This window comes from Schistocerca nitens, chromosome 12, assembly GCF_023898315.1.
Source record: "Schistocerca nitens isolate TAMUIC-IGC-003100 chromosome 12, iqSchNite1.1, whole genome shotgun sequence".
Lineage (NCBI taxonomy): Eukaryota > Metazoa > Arthropoda > Insecta > Orthoptera > Acrididae > Schistocerca > Schistocerca nitens.
The window spans coordinates 188181783-188205768 of record NC_064625.1 but is presented as its reverse complement, the minus strand read 5'-3'; the positions used below and the strand labels follow the sequence as shown (position 1 = coordinate 188205768).

General features: G+C 40.9%; 1 protein-coding gene across 6 annotated transcripts in view; it reads left to right on the top strand.

Annotated features, from left to right (window-relative positions):
- The window catches only part of LOC126215153 (methylthioribose-1-phosphate isomerase), a 99392-nt gene that overhangs the window by 8551 nt on the left and 66855 nt on the right, over window positions 1-23986 (top strand). For all 6 annotated transcript variants that reach the window (XM_049941814.1, XM_049941817.1, XM_049941815.1 and 3 more), the window contains exons 2-4: window positions 7335-7570; window positions 13576-13790; window positions 19515-19723. In XM_049941814.1, the coding sequence (XP_049797771.1) occupies window positions 7335-7570; window positions 13576-13790; window positions 19515-19723 (660 nt within the window). The remainder of the gene's footprint in view (window positions 1-7334; window positions 7571-13575; window positions 13791-19514; window positions 19724-23986) is intronic.

The following is a 23986-nucleotide window of genomic DNA, read 5'->3' as shown; positions in this document are numbered from 1 at the left end:
TTGTAAGAAAGCATGTTTTGCTAATGTTGATATATCATCAGCAGACATATGTTAGATTTAATAATTTCAAGATCAAAGAAGAACAAGATATATACTTACAAGGTCTCGAGGAACAAGATATATATAATTACAAGGTTTCATCAACTGTAACAATGTACCAAGACCTCATCGATCTAAAAATTGTTTTGTTATCCATTAAGCGTAGTCACAGCTTTAAGTATTTCATTATATACAGTGATAAAAGGAAAGTGGTCTGCAGAATTCATTTATAGCTTTCCACAGTCTTAAGGATGTCAGTAGACTCCATCGTCTAAGAGAATTGTTGATAGCCAGTAAGTCTCCAGTAGATTTAAGAGGGGAAGAAAACCACAGCAAATTCAAAGCCAGCCGAAAGTGGGATGCTCATTCATCAACACATTGATTATTTTCCAGGAAAACTGGCTTATTATTCTTCCAGGGTGAAACATTACCTTGTTGCAAAGTTAAATGTGGAAATCATGTTTCAGATGTTAAGGGGGGGGGGGGGGAACCTGATGTAGACATTACGTATGAGTACTATGCTAAATACTTCAAAGAACATTTTCACTTCAATTTTCAATTTTGGGAGGGCTCAAGTAGATACCCACTGTACATGTGAAGTTTTGGAATAGAAATTGAAGTCCCAATTTTGTAATGAGAAGCAAAGAATGTTGCTGAAGCAGAATTAATGATCCACAAAAGAAGAGCTAAAAATTTTGACAGTACTCTTCAAGCTTCAGTGAATCTGTGCAAAGAAAGGGAGAATCGGATTGTTATAACACACACAATATTTCACTGCTTAATATTATGGTGCAGTTGTTGTTTTTATCTGCATCAGTTGACCGTTGATGTTTTTGAAATTCATGATGAAAAATTAGGTGGTTATTTTTACCTCTATGATGAAACCCAGTGTAATAAAGGACCTGCAGTCTGAAGGATGTAAAGGAACTACACCACTTTAGTGGTCAAACCAAAATCACACCATAATAAGGTTTTTAATGGCCCTTGTAAAAACAGAGGTTTTGATAAGATTCAGCACTTCTACTCCCGGAGTGGATATTTTGCTCTCCCCAGTGTCCATAATTTTGGTGTGGTGAAGAGGCTTTTGTCAAAGCATGATCAAATTTATTTTCCAAAAGAAGTTCATGGCAAAATAGTAAAGTGAAGGCTCCCTGGGAAGTTCATGGTTACTAAGGTGGTCTTTGACTTCAGGGACTGGTGGCCTCCTCTATATATAAGAAAGCAGTAAATTCACTGGAAAGTGAACAAATAAGCATTTCAAACAATGGAGAATCCAGGATGGAATGTAAGAATACAAGAGAAGGAAAGTTGCTCCTCACCATATAGCGGAGAAGCTGAGTCGTGATAGGCACAATAAGAAGATTCACACACTCATAGCTTTCAGCCATTAAGCCTTTGTCAGGAGTACACACACACACACACACACACACACACACACACACACACACACACACACACACACACACACACACACACGTGCGCGCGCGCAACTTGCACGCACATCTGCAGTCTCAGAGAGCTGAAACTACACTGTGAGCAGCAGCACCAGTGCATGATGGGAGTGGCGATTGGGTGGGGGTAAGGAGGAGGCTGGGGCAGGGAGGGGAGGGATAGTATGGTGGGAGTGGCGGACAGTGAAGTGTTGCAGCTTAGACGGAGGGCAGGAGAGAAGGTGCAGTGGGGGGAGGGAGTAAGTAGCGGATAGGAGAGAAATAAAATGAAATTAAAAGACTGGGTGTGGCGGTGAAATGACGGCTGTGTAGTGCTGGAATGGGAACAGGGAGGGGGCTGGATGGGTGAGGACAGTGACTAACGAAGGTTGAGGACAGGAGGGTTACGGGAACGTAGGATGTATTGCAGGGAAAGTCCCCACCTGCGCAATTCAGAAAAGCTGGTGTTGGTGGGAAGGATCCATATGGCACAGGCTGTGAAGCAGTCACTGAAATGAGGGATATCATATTTGGCAGCTTGTTCAGCAACAGGGTGGTCCACTCGTTTTTTTGGCCACAATTTGTCGGTGGCCGTTCGTGCGGACGTACAGCTTGTCAGTTGTCGTGCCTACGTAGAATGCACCACAGTGTTTGCAGCTTAGCTTGTAAATCATGTGACTGGTATCACAGGTAGCCCCGCCTTTGATGGGATATGTGATGTTAGTGACCGGACTGGAGTAGGTGGTGGTAGGAGGATGTATGGGACAGGTCTTGCATCTAGGTCTATTACAGGGGTGTGAGCCATGCAACAAGGGATTGGGAGCAGGCGTTGTGTAAGGATGGACGAGTATATTGTGTAGGTTCAGTGGACGGCAGAATACCACGGTAGGAGGGGTGGGAAGGATAGTGGGTAGGACATTTCTCATTTCAAGGCACGACGAGAGGTAATTGTAGCCCTGGTGGAGAATGTAATTCAGTTGCTCCAGTCCCGGATGGTACTGAGTTAGTAGGGGAATACAAAATTGTTAAGGCTTTCGAGGCCACTTGTTGACAAACTGCCTATTGGCTTCTGTCTCGGGTTCTTCGGCCGACGTTCATCTAATGATTTTTCTGACGTTTCGCCAGCACGAGTGGCTGGCATTGTCAAAGCTTCACCCTCCATTGCCGGTCTGTGGCCGGACTGTTGGACTATGGGAGGTGATGGGAGACAGGAAAGCTAAGGCACGGGAGATTTGTTTTTGTACAAGTCACTGTCCTCACACATCCAGCCCCCTACCTGTTCCCATTCCAGCACTATACCGCCGTCATTTCACCACCACACCCAGTCTTTTAATTTTGTTTTATTTCTCTCCTATCCGCTACTTACTCCCTCCCCCCTCTGCACCTTCTATCGTGCCCTCCGTCTAAACTGCAACACTTCACTGTGCACCACTCCCACCATACTACCCCTCCCCCTCCCCGCCCCAGCCTCTTCCGTACCCCCACCAAGTCACCACTCCCATCATGCACTGGTGATGCTGCTCGCAGTGTAGTTTCAGCTCTCTGAGACTGTGGATGTGTGTGCAAGTTGAGTTTGTGTGTGTGTGCGTGTGTGTGTGTGTGTGTGTGTGTGTGTGTGTGTGTGTGTGTGTGTGTGTGTGCGCGTGTGTGTGCGCGTGTGTGTATGTGTGTCTGCTGCTGACAAAGGCTTAATGGCCGAAAGATATGAGTGTGTGAATCTTTTTTATTGTGCCTATCGCGACTTAGTATCTCCGCTATATGGTGAGTAGCAACTTTCTTTCTCTCGTATTGTCACAAATAAGCGTTTCAAGTACTCATCTCGGCATCCAAAGGCATTAGTTGCGTCACCATTCATCAACAGAGTTGTGGAACATACAGTCATCCTGTGGTGTACTTGGAAGTGAAATGTGTATTTACTGCAAATAAGGGCGTACAACAGAGAGCTGTCAACCTCTGAAGCAAAACGTGCTGACCTGAAGAAGATCTTGCAGTATATTCCTGTAAAATATCAACAATTTTACCTTGAAATTTTGGACAATCATTGATAATTTGAAGTAATTGTTTTCAGCCTTACATTTCCATTGCCAGGTCATAACATTACAAATTATTTTTCTTGCATAATTAAAAAAAAATGTTAGATGCCTCAGAGTAATGCTTATGTTAAGACAATATATTACTAATGTCATACATTTCTGTAAGTTAATAACAACGAAAACAATCAATTTTCAACAAAATAATTTAATTATATCTAAAAACAAAGATGATGAGACCTACCAAACAAAAGCGCTGGCAGGTCGATAGACACACAAACATACACACAAAATTCAAGCTTTCGCAACAAACGGTTGCTTCATCAGGAGAGAGGGAAGGAGAGGGTAAAGACGAAAGGATGTGGGTTTTAAGGGAGAGGGTAAGGAGTCATTCCAATCCCGGGAGCGGAAAGACTTACCTTAGGGGGGAAAAAAGGGTGCGCGCACACACACACACACACACACACACACACACACACACACACACACACAAAAACCATCCACACATTTGTCTGCTTGTGTCTGTGTATGTGCGGATGGATGTGTGTGTGTGTGTGTGTGTGTGTGTGTGTGTGTGTGTGTGTGTGTGTGTGTGTGTACCTGTCCTTTTTTCCCCACTAAGGTAAGTCTTTCCGCTCCCGGGATTGGAATGACTCCTTACCCTCTCCCTTAAAACCCACATCCTTTCGTCTTTACCCTCTCCTTCCCTCTTTCCTGATGAAACAACCGTTTGTTGCAATAGCTTGAATTTTGTGTGTATGTTTGTGTTTGTTTGTGTGTCTATCGACCTGCCAGTGCTTTTGTTTGGTAAGTCTCATAATCCTTGTTTTTAGATATATTTTTCCCACGTGGAATGTTTCCCTCTATTATATTCATATCATTAATTTGAACCCAACAAATAATTTTATTGGTTAGATAAAAAAACCTATTTACTAAGCAGTGGCAGAGCACACATGTAAAGGAAGGTTGTAATTAGACAAACTTTCACGGCCAGTGGCTCCTTCTTCAGCAGAAGGGTTGAAAGGGAAGAAGAGGGATGAAGGAAAAGGAACACTGGTTCTTGGGGACTGTATCAGACGAGATTACAACCTTCTTTTATGTGTGTGTTCTGCTGCCGCTTGGTGAGTAGATACGCGTAAGTTCTCTGTGTAAATCAGTGTGTCTGTATTTCATAACTTTTGAAAGTTAAATTATTTATAAGTTGATTACGATAGCATGTTTCAATGATTTTCACAGGCACTCCGAATCACATTGATCACTGTTTTGAATTGGTCTGATAGGATCTGGAGATTATATTGCGTTTTAAATTACTCACCTAACTATACTCGTTAAAAAGGGTGAAGCAACTTCTGAGGTGTGCTGAACATCTTTTAAAAATAGTTGTTTTTCTTCTTGAAAAATGTGCATTTATGGTGTTACACTATTTCTAAAATGACTGATTCAGATGTAAATATTGGATTCTCAAAATTTTGTGAGTTGCGACCAAAACACTGTATTCTTGCCAATGTCAGCGGGACTCGTGCTGTTTTTGTGTTTCACACCAGAACTTTAAGTTAATATTTGAAGGGTGTAAACTGAAAGAACTAGTGTGAAGCACACACTTTACTATCATACAAACACTGTGTAGCAAAAATCGAACAATGGAAAATCCAGGATGGATTGTTGACAAAGGCCATTGGCCAAAAGCTTTAAGTGCGAAAATCTTTTTGTTGTGCCTATCTGCGACTCAGCATCTCTGCTATATGTTGAGTAGCAACTTTCCTTCTCATAATATTGAAACACAGTGTAGCATTTGTTACGTGCAATCCTCCACTTCCAGCTTGTTTCTTAGGTGCACACCCACAAAGTCTTAAGACTGATAATCTGTTTGACTGTATGGTATGAATCGCTTTGAAGAAATTACATATAAGTGTTCGTTAACAACAGACAGGATAGTTCTAGAGACTGTAACAAGATCAATAGATGATATCATTGAGGTGTTTCCATAAAGCTTACAACAGCTCTTATCACACTGGTTTATCACCAAGCAGCAGTCACAGTTCCTGAAAATCACAAAAGGATAATTCGAAATAAATGAATATCTTGTTGTTTTGATTTTGCGGAGAATTATTCCTTCACAATTCAGGATGAAGTACGAGGATTTTGTCAGAATAATTCACAGGTTACAGTTCATGCATTTATTGCTTACTACAGAGACACAAATTCTATTGAAATACACCATGGGTCCTGCACGAAAATATCTGAATGCCTTCTGGATCATACAGTGTGTGCAGATTCTTTCCAGTGCAATTTCATCAATTTCTTAAAATGTCATTGGTGCAAAGAAAATATTCCTTCATGTGTCTTCAACAATGCATTGGCTTCCCATCATTGCCAAACTGAAGCAATGTTTCAGGAATACAAGGACAATTCCAGGTACACAGAAGCTCCATTGTATAATACCTAATAACAAAGGTATAGAAAAAAGACATATTCTGCTTGTTTAGTAAGCTGGAGACTTGTGAGACAAGATTTTACAACATTTTATTACCTCTTCATACAAGCTGCATTGTAAATGGCTCGTAATACTACTAAATAATATAAACTGTATTTTTCTACGACGTTACTTACGGACTAGGCTACACTTTTTAAAAATTTGCTTTTCATGTTTATGTACTACCTTTGAATTTTGATAAGGTACTAATACTGATAAAGTAAATTTTTTGGGATGAAACTGTTAGTGTACCATCTTGCTGTATACCATGTTTATAACAGCACATTGGGCAATACAAGTTGAACATGGAGTGATTTGAGAAATTTAAGGTCAAGCATTCATTATAAAAATTCATAGAAACTCGTCATGTTGGACATTAGTGTAAACCTTTACTCTTTTCAATGATAGAAGTTTCATTGTTGTACCTCAATTAGAACCAGAATAATTGTCCTTTATGTTGAGACAGATGTATGTAAATTTACAGACTTGTAACTTTCTTCACAATTGTCATACATCTCAAAAATTAGTAGTTTCCCATCTCTTACCTTTTCTTCACAAGTGTCGTGTACCTCTGCAAATTAGTAGTTTTCTGTCTCTTAACTTGATCATTGAATGCACTAAATATGAAAGAAATCTGAGATGGTCGGGTTGAAAATATGCTTTTGTGCACTGTATTGATGTGGTATTACATGTTTGTATTTTTTACCCTGATGAAAATAACTGTGATCATTATTTTTGTTCAGTTAATTAAATATAATTTTATTTATTTCTATCATTTTGTGGCATCATTTTAATCATTGTATTAACTTTTTAAATTTGTTTTCATTTTTTCTTTACTTCCTCTCTTTCTTCTTCTTCTTATTTTTAATGTTCATCCATGCAATTTTAATTATTTTTATTTATCTATTTTAATACTTAAATCTTAAAAATGTCCATACAGTGATTATAAAAAGAAAAGATGATGATATCTGTTTTTATTGGCTAAGCCATGGTGTAAAAAATTATATTTAGATAGTCTATTGGGTAATGATAGTTGTACAAATATTTAAAGCATAAATTCTTCTCGCACTGTGCACAAAAGATGTAGAAGATTTCATACCTGGACCCTATCTTAAACAACTGTTTAGGCGGTTTCAAAAAGTCAGTCTTACCCTTAGGGAGGAATATTGATGTAAGAAACGGATGGTGGGATGTATTGAATTTAACCTTACCTTTCTTTCTTTCTCCTTTTTTATATGGTTGGTGCCTCTTACATGTACTGTTAACATGTGCACACACGCGCACACACACACACACACACACACACACACACACAGTCTCTCTCTACCTCGTGTGGTCTGAACATAAATGGTGTGGGTGTAGGTGCGGGGAGCACCGGCTATAGCGATCGTGGGCTGCCTCAGCCTGGCCGTCGAGCTGCTGGGCGAGACCTTCGACGACAAGAAGGTTCTTCGTCAGGAAGTGGAGGGGAAGCTCAACTACTTGGTCTCGGCGCGGCCCACGGCCGTCAACATGAAGCTCGCTGCCGAGGAGCTGATAGCGCTCATAAACAGCCTGGGTGCAGACGACAGCATCGGGCCTGAGGAGATGAAAGCGAGGTACTCTAGTGAAAAGTCACGCAGTAGGCGTGCTGCTGCAGCTGCAGCATGTCTGTTGTTGTTTATTGTATGTGCTGGTGGTTCAGAAATTCTAATGTTCTGTAAGTTCGATATAGATGGTCACTGAGTATAACTTTAGCAGTTTCTTCCTTTGTCTCGCTACCCCTCAACATCATCACTAGTGTAGCACTTGACACTCTAGTCGTTGGGCTGTGCTGGTGCTAATTTTGTAAAGTAAACCCGATTGTGAAGTGAAGTGAACTGTTGAAGAATAGGCTGCTACAAGGAAACCTAATGCTTGGTCTATATCACTGGTGTATCTGTAATTGAATAATTGAAGACACATGGTGGGGAGGGGTTGTTTTGGATGTGTACAGTTCTCTCTCTCTCTCTCTCTCTCTCTCTCTCTCTCTTTGTGTGTGTGTGTGTGTGTGTGTGTGTGTGTGTGTGTGTGTGTGTGCGCGCGCGCGTGTGTGCGTGCGTGCGCGCAGTTATAATAATGTATCATCAGTGTTTCCTCCGTCCTCTTTATTAAAAGAAGCCAGATCACTGGTTTAATTTATGAGTTGAGGAAAATCGAATATTGAAATTTTAAAACCACTCGGAGAAAAATCTGTTGGCCTGTACTCAAATTTGTCCATTGCCATTGAAATGACTTTTTATGTTTGTGAATTTGAATTAGTCATATTGAAAGTCTGCAGAATATCTGACTGTGAAGTGCTTCCTCTTAGAAGCTTTGCTTATAAAGATACCTAATCACAAGATGTATTAAAGTTTCCTTTTCCTCATGGTGCCTTTATACATATCTTTCCTTCCCACATCCTTCCTCTCCCTCCCCCCCCCCCCCCCCCTTTACCTGTACACTTTCTTTCTTCAAAGTATTGGTCAGATCATCTGTTTTGCTGTATGAAAATACGTGTAAAGAATTCAAAGCAGCAGATGGTATGAGTTCTGTGCTGCTGGATACAGTTTGCCCCACCACCTCATTGGCGTTCGTGTAGTTACTGGGAAAAAGAGGGAGAGAAGACATCTGTGGTTTGAGATGTGATGAACAAAAATTAAATGTGATTTACATGTAAAACAGAAGTCATGATTATGATAAGCCATGTTTTCATCTTAGATTTTTTCAAAGAAGGTAAGGGCCTGATTCATAAAGGAAAGTATCTTTTTGCGCATGAAAAGAGCTTCTGTTGTGGCAGGTAATGGTTCTCTTTTGTTTCAATGTCAATGTTCAGGTAAATAAGTATGCATTTGATATAGATTATTTTAATGTTGAGTTCCTCTACTGAGGCATTAAAAATTGTGTGGATTATTGCTACATAATGGGTAACTATGTTCTTGGAACAAAAATGTTCAGTGCCTTACTTTACCTTTTTACATGTTGTCTGTCATGTGATACACTACTGATCTTAAAGTAGAAAGTTTTGGTTGGCATGTGGCACCTTGTGGGACTTGTGCCAAAGAGCAGTCAGTTGTCCACACAAATGACAGATTTCACGGCTGCCCTATTCTGCTTCCGGCGCACCACGATTAGCCCCTTCATTACGGCCCCCGTTAAGTTGCAATATGAAAAAGTAAAGTTTTTTTACAAAATTAGAGTTTCTCGTTGAGCTTGTATGCAACTGAATGACTTGTTAATAGACAGGGTGCAGTGTGTGCAATATCTATTTCAACATTTTTAGTGTACTGCACACCTGATCAGCCAAGAAAATTCTGAGTGTCAGTGCAGATGTTCAGCTGGCTATATAAGATGTAATCAGCAATTATTAAGTAAAGGCAGCAGCAGAACACAATACTTTTAACTGTCCTACTAGACAGGTAGTTGTTGCATCGTACAGTGTCGTGCAAAAATTTTGTCGTCACGTAATACGTTGTCCTCCCGACGTACATTTCTTTTATCGTGGTGAGTTATCTCAATGTAATATAATCCTCTTACTGATAACCGCAGCAGGTGTTATCTTGAATGAAATTGATAACATTTCTTGAAAAAATGTGTACATTTTCCTCCATGCTCACAATTGAGAAAATAAGAAACCTCACATATTTTAGGCGAATGCTACTTTAAATCTCTCTGTTCATTATTGTGCCACATTAGACAATTTTGAATACTTTGAACAGTTTTTGATATTTTAGTTAAATGGCTAGTAGGTCTCTCTCTCTCTCTCTCTCTCTCTCTCTCTCTCTCTCTCTGACACACACACACACACACACACACACACACACACACACACACACGAGAATTTTGTTACTAGTTCAGTGCCTGTTACTAATTAAAAGGCTAAGAGGTTTTCCCTTGTTGAACGTTCCTGGGGACTCCAGTCTCCCTCCTATTTTTGCATGATAGGGCAGTGTTTCACACTAAAAATGCAAATCATTGTTGAATATGTGTGCAACGTGGGGTACCAGAGTCCACAGTCTCTGGAAGGTTTATGCTCGATAATTTGTAGTGCTTTCTATCTAGAGAAAAAAGAAAGAGAAAGCACTGTTCTAGCTACAGACGGGTCTTTCCAGTGTAGTGTCCCCCCCCCCCCCCCCCCTCCTCCTCCTCCTCCTCCTCGGGATTCTGCCGTGAAAGTATAAAATAGAAAATCTGATTGGGTTTTGAATTTTGATGGAATACATTACGGATAAGGCGGACTTCGTATTACTAATTGAGATGGTGCTGTAATTTGACTGTGCATGGCAGACTGGGTCGGCAACACTACAAAAAGCGACTGTACGGAAATAGCATCAGAAATTAATTGAAGTTTACCTTATTCCCTCTTTCCTGATAAGGCAACAGTTTGTTGCGAAAGCTTGAATTTTGTGTGTGTGTTTGTGTTTGTTTGTGTGTCTATCGACCTGCCAGCGCTTTCGTTCGGTAAGTCACATCATCTTTGTTTTTAGTTATAATTTTGTTAGAAACGTATTAATTATAATATAGTCTTCATGGCTGTCTTCTTAATTTTCTTGTAGGATGACCTGTTTTCATTGTTCTCCGTCTGTTGAAAATTTCTTTAAGTTGTCACTGTCAGGATTAATTTATAAATTTGGCAATAACTATTTCGAATCACTATTGAAATAACTTGGTTTCGTAATATAGTTTTAATTTCCACTTAAAAGCATATTTAACACAGCACCGAAAAATACACGTCTTTCGTATGAAGACAAGGGAGAGAGAGTAATCAATTAGTTGTTAAAAACAAACACCTACGCAAAAGTAAAACAAAAAAAATCAAACATTATTGAAAAAATCGGTCGCTGGCGCAGCGCTCTTGTGGATGCGCGATCGTAAATCGTATCTTTGTATCGGCGGAGGCGCGATAGTTAAAGTACCGTTACACCAGCTCGATCGACCGCCGTGTCGTCCTCGACTGAGGGTGTCGCCGAGATGTACGGCGGGGTCTCTGCACTGCTGCCCCTGCCCCGACCGTTGTCGTCTTAGCAGACCTGGTGGCTCCTCAGTTGACATCGTGAAGCTGAGTGCACCACGTTCCGGTCTTTCCGCCGTGAAAAAATTCCCGGCAGTTTTTGGGGTCAAACTCGGATCCCGCGAAGGACGGTCGGCTGTGCAGACTGCTCGGCCACACTGAACCCTATCTGTAGGATTGTCCTCATTTTTTGGTCACTTCCTAGAAAAATGTAAGAGAGCTCTTGTTTTTGTGCCTGTAAAGGTATGTTTAGAGTTTTTTGATCCTCACCCTTCTCACTCCATTCGGTAGACAGTCGGTTGCAGTTGTACATAAATGTGTGTTGACAGTTTTCTGTACTACTAAAAATTCTTCATTCAGTATTTACTATAAAACTGTGGATAATTCTCACCCAGTTTGTCCCACATGTATATGGGTTAGGTGCATAAGTTTATAGCATTTTGCTGTAAGTTTAATTAAAACGGCAGATGAACATAACAGAGACTTTATTTATCAATAATATGCCAATGCTGGGGTAACTTTTTGATTGAGCGACTGTAGAAATCGAGTGGTTTCGAGTCGAAGAATTCGTCGAGCCGTGTTTGGAGAGCATTTTCGTGCGGAAAGGAAGTTCCTCGCAGGTTATTTAATAGAGAGCAGAGAAGATGAAATTATGAGGGCGTGAGGTCAGGGAGTAAAGTGGGTGCACGACGACTTCCCGGCCCCACTCCTTTATAATGTGTTTTGTCAGTCTAGCAGAAAGCGAATGGGGTGTTACTGTGGAATAGCGCCACTTCACACGGTCTTCTCGGTCACTGTTCTCGCACTCGGTCACTGTTCTCGCAGATGTTAACAATAAATTTCAGCAGTAATGGTTACACCTTGGGAAACACTTCGTAGTACACCACACTGTCACTGTTCCACCAGATGCAGAACATTATCTCTTGTGGATGCACCTAGTTCCTTATAAGGGGAGTTGCTGCTTTGTTTGGGATCAGCCATTCCTTTCCTTTCCCCTTTCCTTATATTGACATAAACGGACCATTTCTCATCGCCAGTAACGATACGAGATAGGAAGGGTCAGTATTGTTCACGAGCCAATTGATGATGAGCAAGCAGAGATCCATGTACGGTCACGTGCTGATTTTTGTGATTTCGCATAGAGCGTGCGGCACCTGTGCACCCCAATTTTTTATCCTTCCCCACTGCACACAAATGTCACACTGTGGTGGAATGATTACAGTTCGCCACATTTGCCAGTTCTCGAATACACTGATGTGGGTCTTTGCAGATTGATGTGTTTAAACGATCTTTATCAAACCGTGAAGGTCTTCCTCAATGTGGAGAGTCACTAACATCAAAATAATTCTCCTTAAAATGAGGAAACCATTTTCTTGCTGTGTGCTGTCCAGTTGCATTATCACCATACGAGATGCAAATTTTGTTGGCTGCTTCCACATCTGTCACCCCTCTGTTGAACTCAAAACAGAAGACTGTGTCAAAAATGTTAAGATTTCTCCACTTGGCACTCCATTTTCTAGTGTCCACTGTTCCGCTCACTATCTCCAAATGACAATATGGAAACTCGTAATAGCAATAGTGAACTAAAAATAAATAATGACAATCGACAAATAAACCCACAGCAGCCAGAACACCAATATGCAAAACAATAACACTGTGACCTTGTGCATCACCTTCATACATAAATCTGTGCATGCTCTTTGTAGCATCATAAATTTCTGTTCCTAAGCTACAGCGGATGGATGATGCTATTTTTTCCTGCGTGCTGCTCACCTTTTCATTTGAAACCAGGTATCAATTATATTACATATTCCGGTGTGTGTGTGTGTGTGTGTGTGTGTGTGTGTGTGTGTGTGTGTGTGTGTGTGTTTTGGATAGTAGTAAGAAGTTTATTATTTTTAAGATACATGAAAATCACCACCTCAACTGCTGTTACAGTGATGTGCAACTAAGAAGATGGCTGTGTGATGCGGGGAGAGGGATTTTTGAGTACTATGTGCCATCACTACAGTGCTCTCTGCCTCTGTCCTGTACCACACACTCGGACTGCTGCCGATTCTCGTAATGGCAATGCTGCATTAAACACCACACGGGGCCAGTGTTTCTTCTTCTGACTCTCCATAGAAAAGTTTATATTCTCGGTACTGTCGCTGTCACTTCTTAATGTAACACTTATAATGTTTATATTGTGTCCCCCGTACTGAATGCTACTGCAACTAAGTATCCTCTCTGTAGCTAAAATAACACAAAATTGACAGTAAATTTTGTATGCGCACCCCAATTAGCGAGATACAGACTGGTGCAGTTGAATGACACCGTCGGTTGGAGTATCACGCGATACCCCACTCCTGACGACTGCTCTTCGCCCCTCCTCGCATACGCACCACTAACGGCAGCCGAGGTGACGACTTGTGTACACCTTAAACTGTTGGCAACTGTGGCAACAGTGAGCAGAATGTGCGTAAAGATATTAGTTTTGTTTGTTTGCGGCTTTTGTTTCACCATTTGTAAATCGAGACAGTGGACTCAATTATTTTTAACTATGCTGTGCAACTGTATTTTCCTTTTTAAAGTGGTTTGGGTGAACCACTGCAGGTTTGTCGACGCTATCGAGGCGATGCTGGCTCGCGACATCTCGGACAACAGACGCATCGGGGAGCTGGGAGCACAGGCGGTGGTTTCGGCACAGGTGTGCGGGAGCTCGGACAAGCTGCGGGTGCTGACGCACTGCAACACGGGTTCGCTGGCCACTGCGGGCTACGGCACGGCCCTCGGCATCATCCGGGCGCTGCACGCCATAGGCAAGCTCGGTAGGGTAGCTCTCTCTCCAGCAGAAGTGTGAATTTGTGAAGGATGTGGAATAGTTTGTACAATCACTTTCATTATATTTGTGCTCTTTTTCTTAAACCGAGTGCACGATTGCCGTAGTATTCACGTGTACGAGATGCGGCACAACTAGAGCACTCGTTCACTGGATGAGATACAAATATAAAAAAAAATGATCTCTTGAACGCAACATATGTAGTGTTTCCAGTCCAGTCTGCGCGCGCGCGCAGAGTAGCCTTTCCGGTCCCTATCACATCTCTCCCCATTCCCACTGGCAGCACTAGCATCTCCGCACATTCCTTTCGCGCTGTCACTCCACTCTCCCCATCCCTCTTCCATATCCCCACTATCCACCTCAGCGACACTTCTGCTCACCTCAGGCACGGTGGTAGTCAGGCCGTAGCATCCAGATATGACAGGACTCTGATGTACTTGGTCTGATAGCTTATTTTCAATGTGCGTGTCTGCAACGTGTTCCTCCCCTGTGGAGAGCAGAAAATCTGTCGTTTTCATATTACTACTGATATGCATGCAACAGGATGTACTACGTAAAATGTTCCAAAACGGCACGTGAAAATGGGGAGATCTGGGGCTCGTACCTTGGGCTCTGTTGCTGATGGAAAGGTGGGGATCAAGTGTTTTTGATACACCTTGGGCAAGAGACCATTTGTATATGCAGCAGAAGGATCCTCTTGGTGTCACTATTCTACAGTACAAGTCAAAGTAGGAATAGTACACACTAGTTCCTGCATAGGCAAACTTAGCAAATTGGTTGGTTCTTTTTCCACGTGGCCAGCAGTTGGCGTCTAAGGGTCTTAAGGAGGCCCCATTAGCTCACAAACGGCTCGTTAGAAACCCACAAAAAAAAGGATTTTTGTTACTATTTTTTCGTACCAAAACAGATCACGGATTTCGAGAGAGCGATGTGCAGGAAATGAGTAAAATCCTTGCAATATATTCCTAAGAGCCCAACGTTGAACAATCTTAGAAATTTTCTTGGTATCTTTTCCTGTTTCCAATATACAGCGGCTCGAAGTTACCCTACTTGTACATGTAAAATATGGCGTTAGGCTAAAAATGTAGTTTATAAAGTAATATGTATCGGGTAAATATCTTGTAAAATATCTCTGTTGTTATCATAAGGGTTCTGGGAACCCCATGTTGTTGTACTGAAGGAGTGACATGCCCTTCTGTGTCAGGGAAAAGAAGGGGTAGCATAAAAGTGCCCCTATCTGAGCACCAAAAAGGCAAATATGCTCCTGTTTAAAAGACTCTGCCTGAAAAAGAGATACCTGCTGCCTTATTCTACCTTCCTCAGCACCTCTAAAAAAATTTCTACCAACTTGTGGCATGCAAACATGTGTGTGCTTCTTATGCTCAAAGAGGAGGAGACAGTGGCAGTGGGAAAGAGATCAAAAAGTAACAAATACCAGAAGGTAGTAGACAGTGGTTGTGGTATAGAAAGAGTGAAGGAGGCAGTGGCAGTATGAGAGAAAGAAAGATGTGGCAGTGGAACATAGCTGACAGTGTTAGGAAAAGAGTGAAGTAGACAGTGCCAGTGAGAGAGGAATAAAGGGATAGAGAAAGTGGAAGCCTGTGACTGCCAGTGGTAATGAGAGACAGAGAATATGACAATGATGACAAGGAAAAGGGAGTCAGTGGCAGTGAGGGGAAACGGTACTAGTAGAACAGAACGAAGGAGACTGTGACAATGATAGTTGGAGAGCCACAAAGTTGTAGTGACAACGAGTTCGGCTGACTGACTGAGAGAGAATGGGCGAGTGGAAGTGGATGGGTATGAGTGACTTAGACAATGGACTAGTGGTTGTGAGTGAGTTACGGTTAGGAGAGTTTAGCTCGTGGGAGTGAGAAGTGAGTTGCATGTTAGAAAGAGCACAAGTATGTTCGCACACCCAGATATTTGGGAAAAAATTTAAGGGCTCTGAGGAATGTAGAAAGAGGCAGCTGGTACCCCACTTTCCAGTCAGTCTTTAAAACAGGAGCATATTTGCCTCTTTTGTGCTAAAATAGGAGCATTCTTCCACTGGTTACTTTATCTTGGACTCTCAATTGGTTTATTTCCCCATTCTGTCCCTCTTTTTCTTCTCAGAGGAAGGAACTAACAGCCCCAAAAATTAAGACAATTTTTGTAATTTTATATGGCTTGTGCATGTGGAGCTCCACAGCTTGTAGGAATTGTAAGAATGGCATATTATAATATATAACTGTCCAACAAAATCTCCATTGTATTTTATTTCACAGGACTACGTTTGGACATTTCCCATCATCAGTACTATCTGTATAACACAAAAGCAATACAGTCTTACTTCTTACAAGGTACTTACAGTGCAGATTTTAGTGATTTATGCATATCATTTTTAAGTTTTTTGTTAAATTTGCCTTATATGTGATATTCTCCTTCATGATGTCCACCTGCTTAGCAGGGTGGTAACGTGCTCGCCTCCCATGCAAGCGGGCCCGGGTTCGATTCCTGACCTTGTTGGAGATTTTCTTGTCTCGGGGACTGGGTGTTGTGTTGCTCTCGTCAGCATTTCATCATCATCACCAGCGCGCAAGTCACCCAGTGTGGCGTCAACTGAAATGTGACTTGCACTTGGTGGCCAAACTTCCCTGGATGAGGCCTCCCAGCCGATGATGCCATATGCTCATTTCATTCCCCTTCGTGATGTTCATGTAATCATACTGGTACTTGGTTGTATATAACAATGGAAAATCCGGGACAGAACGTAACAATATTATGAGAAGGGTAGTTGCCATTCACCACATAGTGGAGACGCTGAGTCGCACGTAGGCATAGCAAAAATATTGTCAGAATGTGAGCTTTTTGCCAACAAGGCCTTCATCGAAAACACACACACACACACACACACACACACACACACACACACAGTCTCTAGCTGCTGAAGCCAGTCTGGCCAAGTGGCCAGAGACTGTGGTTTTTTGTGTGTGTGTGTGTGTGTGTGTGTGTGTGTGTGTGTGTGTGTGTGTGTGAGGTGTTTGTTATTTTCATCAAAGGCCTTATTGGCCAAAAGCCCACTTTCTGACAGTCTTTTTGTTATGCCTATCTGCAACTCATTATCTCTGCTATATGGTAAGAAGCAACTATCCTTTTCATAATATTGTTACTTGACTGTATATAGATATATGTAATCACAATATGGAATTTCTTATGAAATATATGCAGTTGTCATTGCCAGTTGGTGTACATGCAAAGATTGCTTTCAGTATACTTCATAGAACATATATAATACTAGGTCTAATATGTATTGTCTCTGTTAGCAGAAAAAAGAAATGTGTTTTTGTTGAGGTGTACTAGAAAAATTTTTGATGAATTTTTAGATGTTTCAGTTCATTTATAATAATGTCAGCATGTTTCGTTATGTATGTGAAAATTTTTATTTCTTTCAAGATATTGAGTAAGTTGCATTTTTCAGCAATATGTAAGACTGGTAGTCACTGTGTTGGTACTGGTTGCATGATTTTGTTATTTTGAAGGTGTACTAAACGAAGACAGTCTCGTGTCAGTTGCATCCAGATGTTCTTTAAATCTTGTCTTGAAATTTTGTCCTATGAACATTTTCCCACAGTTATCGCATTTTAACATATAAGTAACAGTAAAAATTTACACAGGAAAAGCTGAATGAAATTTCAAATCACGATTTGAAGAACATATCTGTGTAAGTGGCATGAACCTCTCTTTATTCAGTACACACTTAGAACAACAAACCACCCAACCAGTGACACAATACAATGCCTGTCAGTCCTACATATTGGTGAAGAAAGATAGCTCACTAAATATTTTGGAAGAAAGAAATAAATTTTTCACATATACAACGAAACATGCTGACATTATATGCGGCTGTAGGCTTTCCCGGCGTAAACTATTGATTAAGATTTCTCGGGTCTCTAACCGGCTGGTAGCGCTGATATCTCGCAACGTTTCGGGAAGTGTCATACTACCCATCTTCGCCAGAAGATGGGTAGTATGACACTTCCCGAAACGTCGCAAGAAGCTATCAATGCTACAACCCGGCTGGAGACCGAAGAAATCGTCATCCATGCTAACATTATTAAAACGAACTGCCCACTAAAAAAAATAAATAAATAAATAAATAAATAAAAAAAAAATAAAAAAATCATCGAACATTTTGCTAGTATACTTCAGTGAAAACACATCTCTTTTTTCTGCTAACAGAGATAATACATGTTAGAAGCAGCATTATATTGTATATATTCTACGATGTGTACCAAAAGTAATCTTTGCATGTACACCAATTGGCAATGACAACTGCATATATTTTACAAAAAGAAAATCCATATGCTGGTTACATATATGTAAATAATGTAATCATGTGATTACATGAACATTACAAAATATTGTCATCGGGATACGCTAGATATCGTCACCTGTAAAAAGAACTGAAAAACCATATGTGCATAAAATAGAACAAAATGCACTGTAAGCAACGTAAAGTTAGAAGTATGTGTATTTTGTGTAATACAGATATTGCTTATGAGATTGCAATGCATGAAACTAGTCTGGTGAAATGAAATCCTACTATAAAGTAGCTTTTGTCGAATAATTAATCAATAAGATGACATAGTTACAATTTTTTGTGTGTCTCTTGGCAGTACTAATAATTTCTTCCTTGGAAGTACACTTGGCCAGCCAATTTGTCCCATAATTTTATAGGCTTCTTAAGCAATTTTTCTCCTTGGTATTGTAACGACACTCTAAGAGGAGGCAAAATGTGAGGATAAGAGAGTATGTGTGATCCTCTTCAGGGGTGTTATGGTATTCCATAGAAGCATTCTTAGCTAGACAACTCAGAAATATTTGCAATGGCAGTTCACAAACTTAAACTGGACCTATTTTAAAGTCTCTTTAATTGCTAAAACAGTTCTTCCTAGTTATTTAGTTCAGAACATGATGCTGCATTGTAGTTCTGATTTTTTTTTTTGTATGATTTGTAATCTATGTCCTGCTACAGATAGTGACCCATTTCATAACTGAGTAATTGTCATATAGATCCATGATAACTGAGAAATAAATAGGTATGGAAATATAGATATGGCATAAAGAATAACTAGAATACAAAAATTATGGTGAAAGGGATGTATTTCAAAGTTTATTTGTGCAGTACTCTGTTTTCTAGATTAAAATGTTTGGTTGGAGTCACTAGATTGTGGTGCTCTGTTCTTTCATTAGCTTGAAGCATTTAATAAATGTATAGAAATTGCAGCACTTTATGCTAAAATTACAGTTATGCTCAGATTATATTGTATCTCATTGACTACATTGCCTAGGAATAAGTTACGCGAAAGGCAGTTGGGCCATTAATTTAACATTCAAATGTGTTTATGGAGACTTGAAAATTGACAGAAAAATAGTGTGCTGTATGTGTCTTGTATTTTTAGGGTTATCAGGAGAGGTGTGATTGTCCCACAGTTTGGTGTAACTTCAACTTAAAAGTCCCACTTGGATGCAAAAAGAAAATAGTACTATATAGTTGGATGTAAAACAAAAATAATGTTACATGGGCGTATGTGTAAAGCATAGTTTAGATACAAGTTTCGAATAACTGCTTATCATATTCAACAGTCAGCTGAGTTGGCTAACAAGAAATGCAGTTCATCTACATCGACTGAGGATATATTTTACATTGTTTCTCTTGTTTCCCCAACAGACCACGTATACTGCACCGAAACTCGCCCATACAACCAGGGTGCCCGCCTCACCGCATACGAACTCGTACACGAGCAGATCCCGGCGACGTTGGTGTGTGACAGCATGGTTGCCGCTCTGATGAAGGTGCGTTCCATCTCGGCTGTCGTTGTGGGCGCCGACCGTGTGGCTGCCAACGGTGACACTGCCAACAAAATTGGTACATACCAGGTGAGAGATAGTGTGGGATTTGGGGACTGTGTGTTCATTGGCAGTTCAAGCACCAAAAAGTTACTCACTGAATGCACCAAGTATTAGGCTGGTACATTAGTTTGTATGGTTTTGTTTTGTTTTTTGTGTGTTGGTATCTCAGTTGGTATGGGCTTATTTATCGATTGTCATTTTTTATTTGTAATTGACTATTGCTATTTGAGTTTACATATAGCCATTCTATAATTTGGTGATAGATAGTGGAACTGTAAACACTAGAAATCGGAACATTCCTACGTGTTCTTCTGTTTGAGCTCAATAGAGGGGTGACAGCAGTGGAGGCAGCCAGAATCATTGTATGGGGATAATGCCGTTGCACAGAGCGTGGCAAGAAAATGGTTTTCTCATTTTAAGGATGATTGTTTTGACATTAGTGACTCTCCACGTTCAGGAAGACCTTCGAGATTTGACGGAGATAGTTTAAATGCGTTAATCCGCTGTGATACGCGGCAGCGTATTTTAGAACTGGCAAATGTGGTCGACTGTGATCACTCTACCATTATGTGACATTTACAGGGAGTGGGGAAGGTTCAAAAATCTGGTTTACGGTTACAGCATGCTTTAAGCCAAAAGTCACAAAAATAAGCATGTAGCCATATATGTCTCTGCTTGCTCATCGTCAGTTGGCTCGTGAACACCACCATCCATTCCTATCTTGCATCATTTCTTTTGAATATGTTGCCATTTCTGGGGTTACGGATACCGTGAGACGAGAGAACACAACTGTTTTTATCTAAATGCGTATCTGATTACGTTCTACTGATGTGAGAATATTACAGTGTGTCTTGTTTCCGAACATACCATCTGCCCGTCACTCTCTCATTGGCACCTTAGAGCCAGCAGCTGACACACCTCCTTTCATTCTTCATACGTCGCGGTGAGTGTGAACGAGTGCAGCACTAACCGCGTGGGTACGCCGCTGGGCCGTATTGAGACTGTTACAGTCTCCTGCAGAAATGAATACTATTGTTGGGTATTTGTCCAATTTTATAGTTATTTCTACAATGAATGGATTCCTACAAACTGCATTTTAAACGTGGTTTGATGTTCCTAAAAAGCCAAAGTATGCAGTATAGATTCCCACGGTTGGTAGTATGTAATTTGCTGTCCACTCACTACTTCCTTCCCCGCACTCGTCCTATAGTCGGAGTCACGAACGACGTTAGTCGAATTTAGGCTTGCTCTGCGCACCTACGTCATGTATGCTCGGACAGCTAACGAGCTTTCAGTATGTTCTGAGTGCTGTGCTGTGAATGGTATAGCTAATGCGAGCATTAAATGTGGTCGTAGCGAATTGTTTAGTGAATTTCGATTCCACTTGTTGCGAGTTGTGTTAAGTGATCCGTTCTTCAAAGGCGAGCGAGAGACGTAATGTGCAGGATGTACGCTTTCTTCGAGCAGAAAGCTCGTGCATGCGCGTACCGCAACTGTCGCTCGGTATCTTCACAGTGCAGTCCCCATCCGTGCCTCGACACAGGCGAACCGCCATTGTTTGTAGATCAGACTATAGTTCTCAGCTAAACTTCTTGTAGTTCTGTGCCTAAGCAGCTTTGAAACTCTGACTGCAGTATCTTTTAGGGTGCAAGTCCTATGTAATAACAGCAATTAATCCATAAATAAAAGCTTGCATCACGATTCAGTGCAATTCTTGAATTTCTGCTCCATCCCGCGATTAGTGACATGTATTGGTACTGTTACCACAATGGATCTTGTCGCTGTAATTTATTCTCGTGAAAACAGTTAGTCGGTTTATATCATTTGTTAGACATTTCAGTGTCGATTAATTTTACTTCTTGTTTCATCTGAGTGTCACCGTCCTGTTCTCAAGCTTATTAAACACTGGTAAGATTTTTACCCTGAGGGAATGGTCTGACCGTGTCAGTGTGTGTGTGTGTGTGTGTGTGTGTGTGTGTGTGTAAATCTTACTGTTGTGTTGGGGAAGCTGCGTACTGGTGAGTGTGTATACACTGACACTGTACACATGCGGCTCAACTGTCGGAATTTCATCTCCTCTCCAGGTTAGATGTAAAGGCTGCAGACTGATTTCACCTTCACCTTAACTCCAGGGTGGCACAGGCTATGCATAGTTTAAAATATTTGTCTGTGGAGCGATGCTGGCACAAACGGGCTGGTTTTGCCTCGAGATACCTCACGATAAAAATCTGAGCATGGAAGTTCGTGCTTGAGCTGTAAGTATGATGCAGCATCACCCGGACAATCACGAAGCTCGGTGTCGGATTCTTAGCCTTTGGCCATTTGCATTGAGTCGACTGCCCGTGTAACGGCGCTAATCCGGTGTCACTTGCCTACGTTTGAACTGACACACTAGCGAACCGATATCGTGTCCGTATATGGAAGAAGACTGCGTGCACAATTAAATTCGACACTTTGTTTCTGATGACATGTAGTGTGGCGTATATATGACATAGTAAAAGGAAAAAAAGTAATATTCAATTAAGCAGTCAGTATTAACCGTACAGTCTCTGTCCACAGCAGAGTAAAACTAAGAAGCAAAGAAAAATTCATTGCATGGGTCGTCTGCATCTCAGCAAATAGCAATCAATTGCCTAGAGCTCCTTGTCCAACTGACGTTTCACAATCAGCTGATCGCTAGCTGTCAGGTGCGAGCTGATCGTGACCGCCCACAGTTTCTACACTGCTATTTCCTCCTGTGTTTCACAAATTTGTCCATTTTTTACGCAGAGCAATAGATTGTTGTTGTGGCTAGTTAATAGTTTCTCACATATCCCTTGCACTAGCACCACAAGAGTCGAATATCACGTTAGTTCGTGCAACATCAATGTTCTATCAAGCAGTTCGACATTTTGGGAAATCTTGACCCTGTTCAAACGTGAGTTTTATTTGTCCAGTCCTGCCTTTCTGAATTCTTCAAAATAAGTCAGCACCTGACCTCAAGAGGCAAAACTCCATTTGTAAATGTAATATGACTGCTATATGTAAAAATGTTAACCTCTGCACTAAAAGTGTAATGTGAAAATGTAAGATGACCTTGTATTTTTTAATGACGAATTTGGGAAACGACCTCATCTTATAATTGAGTAAATACAGATCATAGCACAAAACTTCCGTATTGCTGAAGATGAACAATTTCTAATCTGAAATAGAACCCCATTAGGTAGATTCTATAGTTCACTGAATTTTTAAAAGCGTCTTCAGCGGGAGAGAGATAGAGATCAATAATTGGAATAAGCAGCTACTGATATGTGCTGGTTGAAAGGGGCTCTCCAAAATTTGAAAATGTCACTTCTTCAAAATGTGAAACTGTCACACCAGTTTTATGTGATAATAAGAATACTTAAAACTAGCTCACATTTTGAAACACTGTAACAGTCTTTTATATGATTACTACAACAGTCATGTGTCTGAAGTCCCGTCATGTTGTGTTGGTAATAAAGTGGCAAAATGTTGTTGTTGTTGTTGTCTTCAGTCCTGAGACGGGTTTGATGCAGCTCTCCATGCTACTCTATCCTGTGCAAGCTTCTTTATCTCCCAGTACCTACTGCAACCTACATCCTTCTGAATCTGCTTGGTGTATTCATCTCTTGGTCTCCCTCTAAGATTTTTACCCTCTATGCTGCCCTCCAATACTAAATTGGTGATCCCTTGATGCCTCAGAACATGTCCTACCAACCGGTCCCTTCTTCTCGTCAAGTTATGCCAGAAAGTCCTCTTCTCCCCAATTCTATTCAATACCTCCTCATTAGTTACGTGATCTACCCATCTAATCTTCAGCATTCTTCTGTAGCATCACATTTCGAAAGCTTCTATTCTGTTCCTGTCCAAACTATTTATCGTCCATGTTTCACTGCCATACATGGCTACACTCCATATAAATACTTTCAGAAACGACTTCCTGACACTTAAATCTATACTCGATGTTAACAAATTTCTCTTCTTGAGAAACGCTTTCCATGCCATTGCCAGTCTACATTTTATATCCTCTCTACTTCGACCATCATCAGTTATTTTGCTCCCCAAATAAGTGGCAGAATAAGGTTGTTAAAATCAGATACCTCAAGAGATGTAAACAGAAATGAAATCCCTAATGAAGCAGCAAATTTACTTACAATGGGGGAGAGGAGATGACACGATGTCTCTGCTCGTAGTACTCTCGCTTGTTTCTATTTCTTATGCCCTTGTTCTCCTAATAGTGAATCAAAAAATCTGATCAAGTTCCCAGAATTTTCTTATTTCGCTGGATGA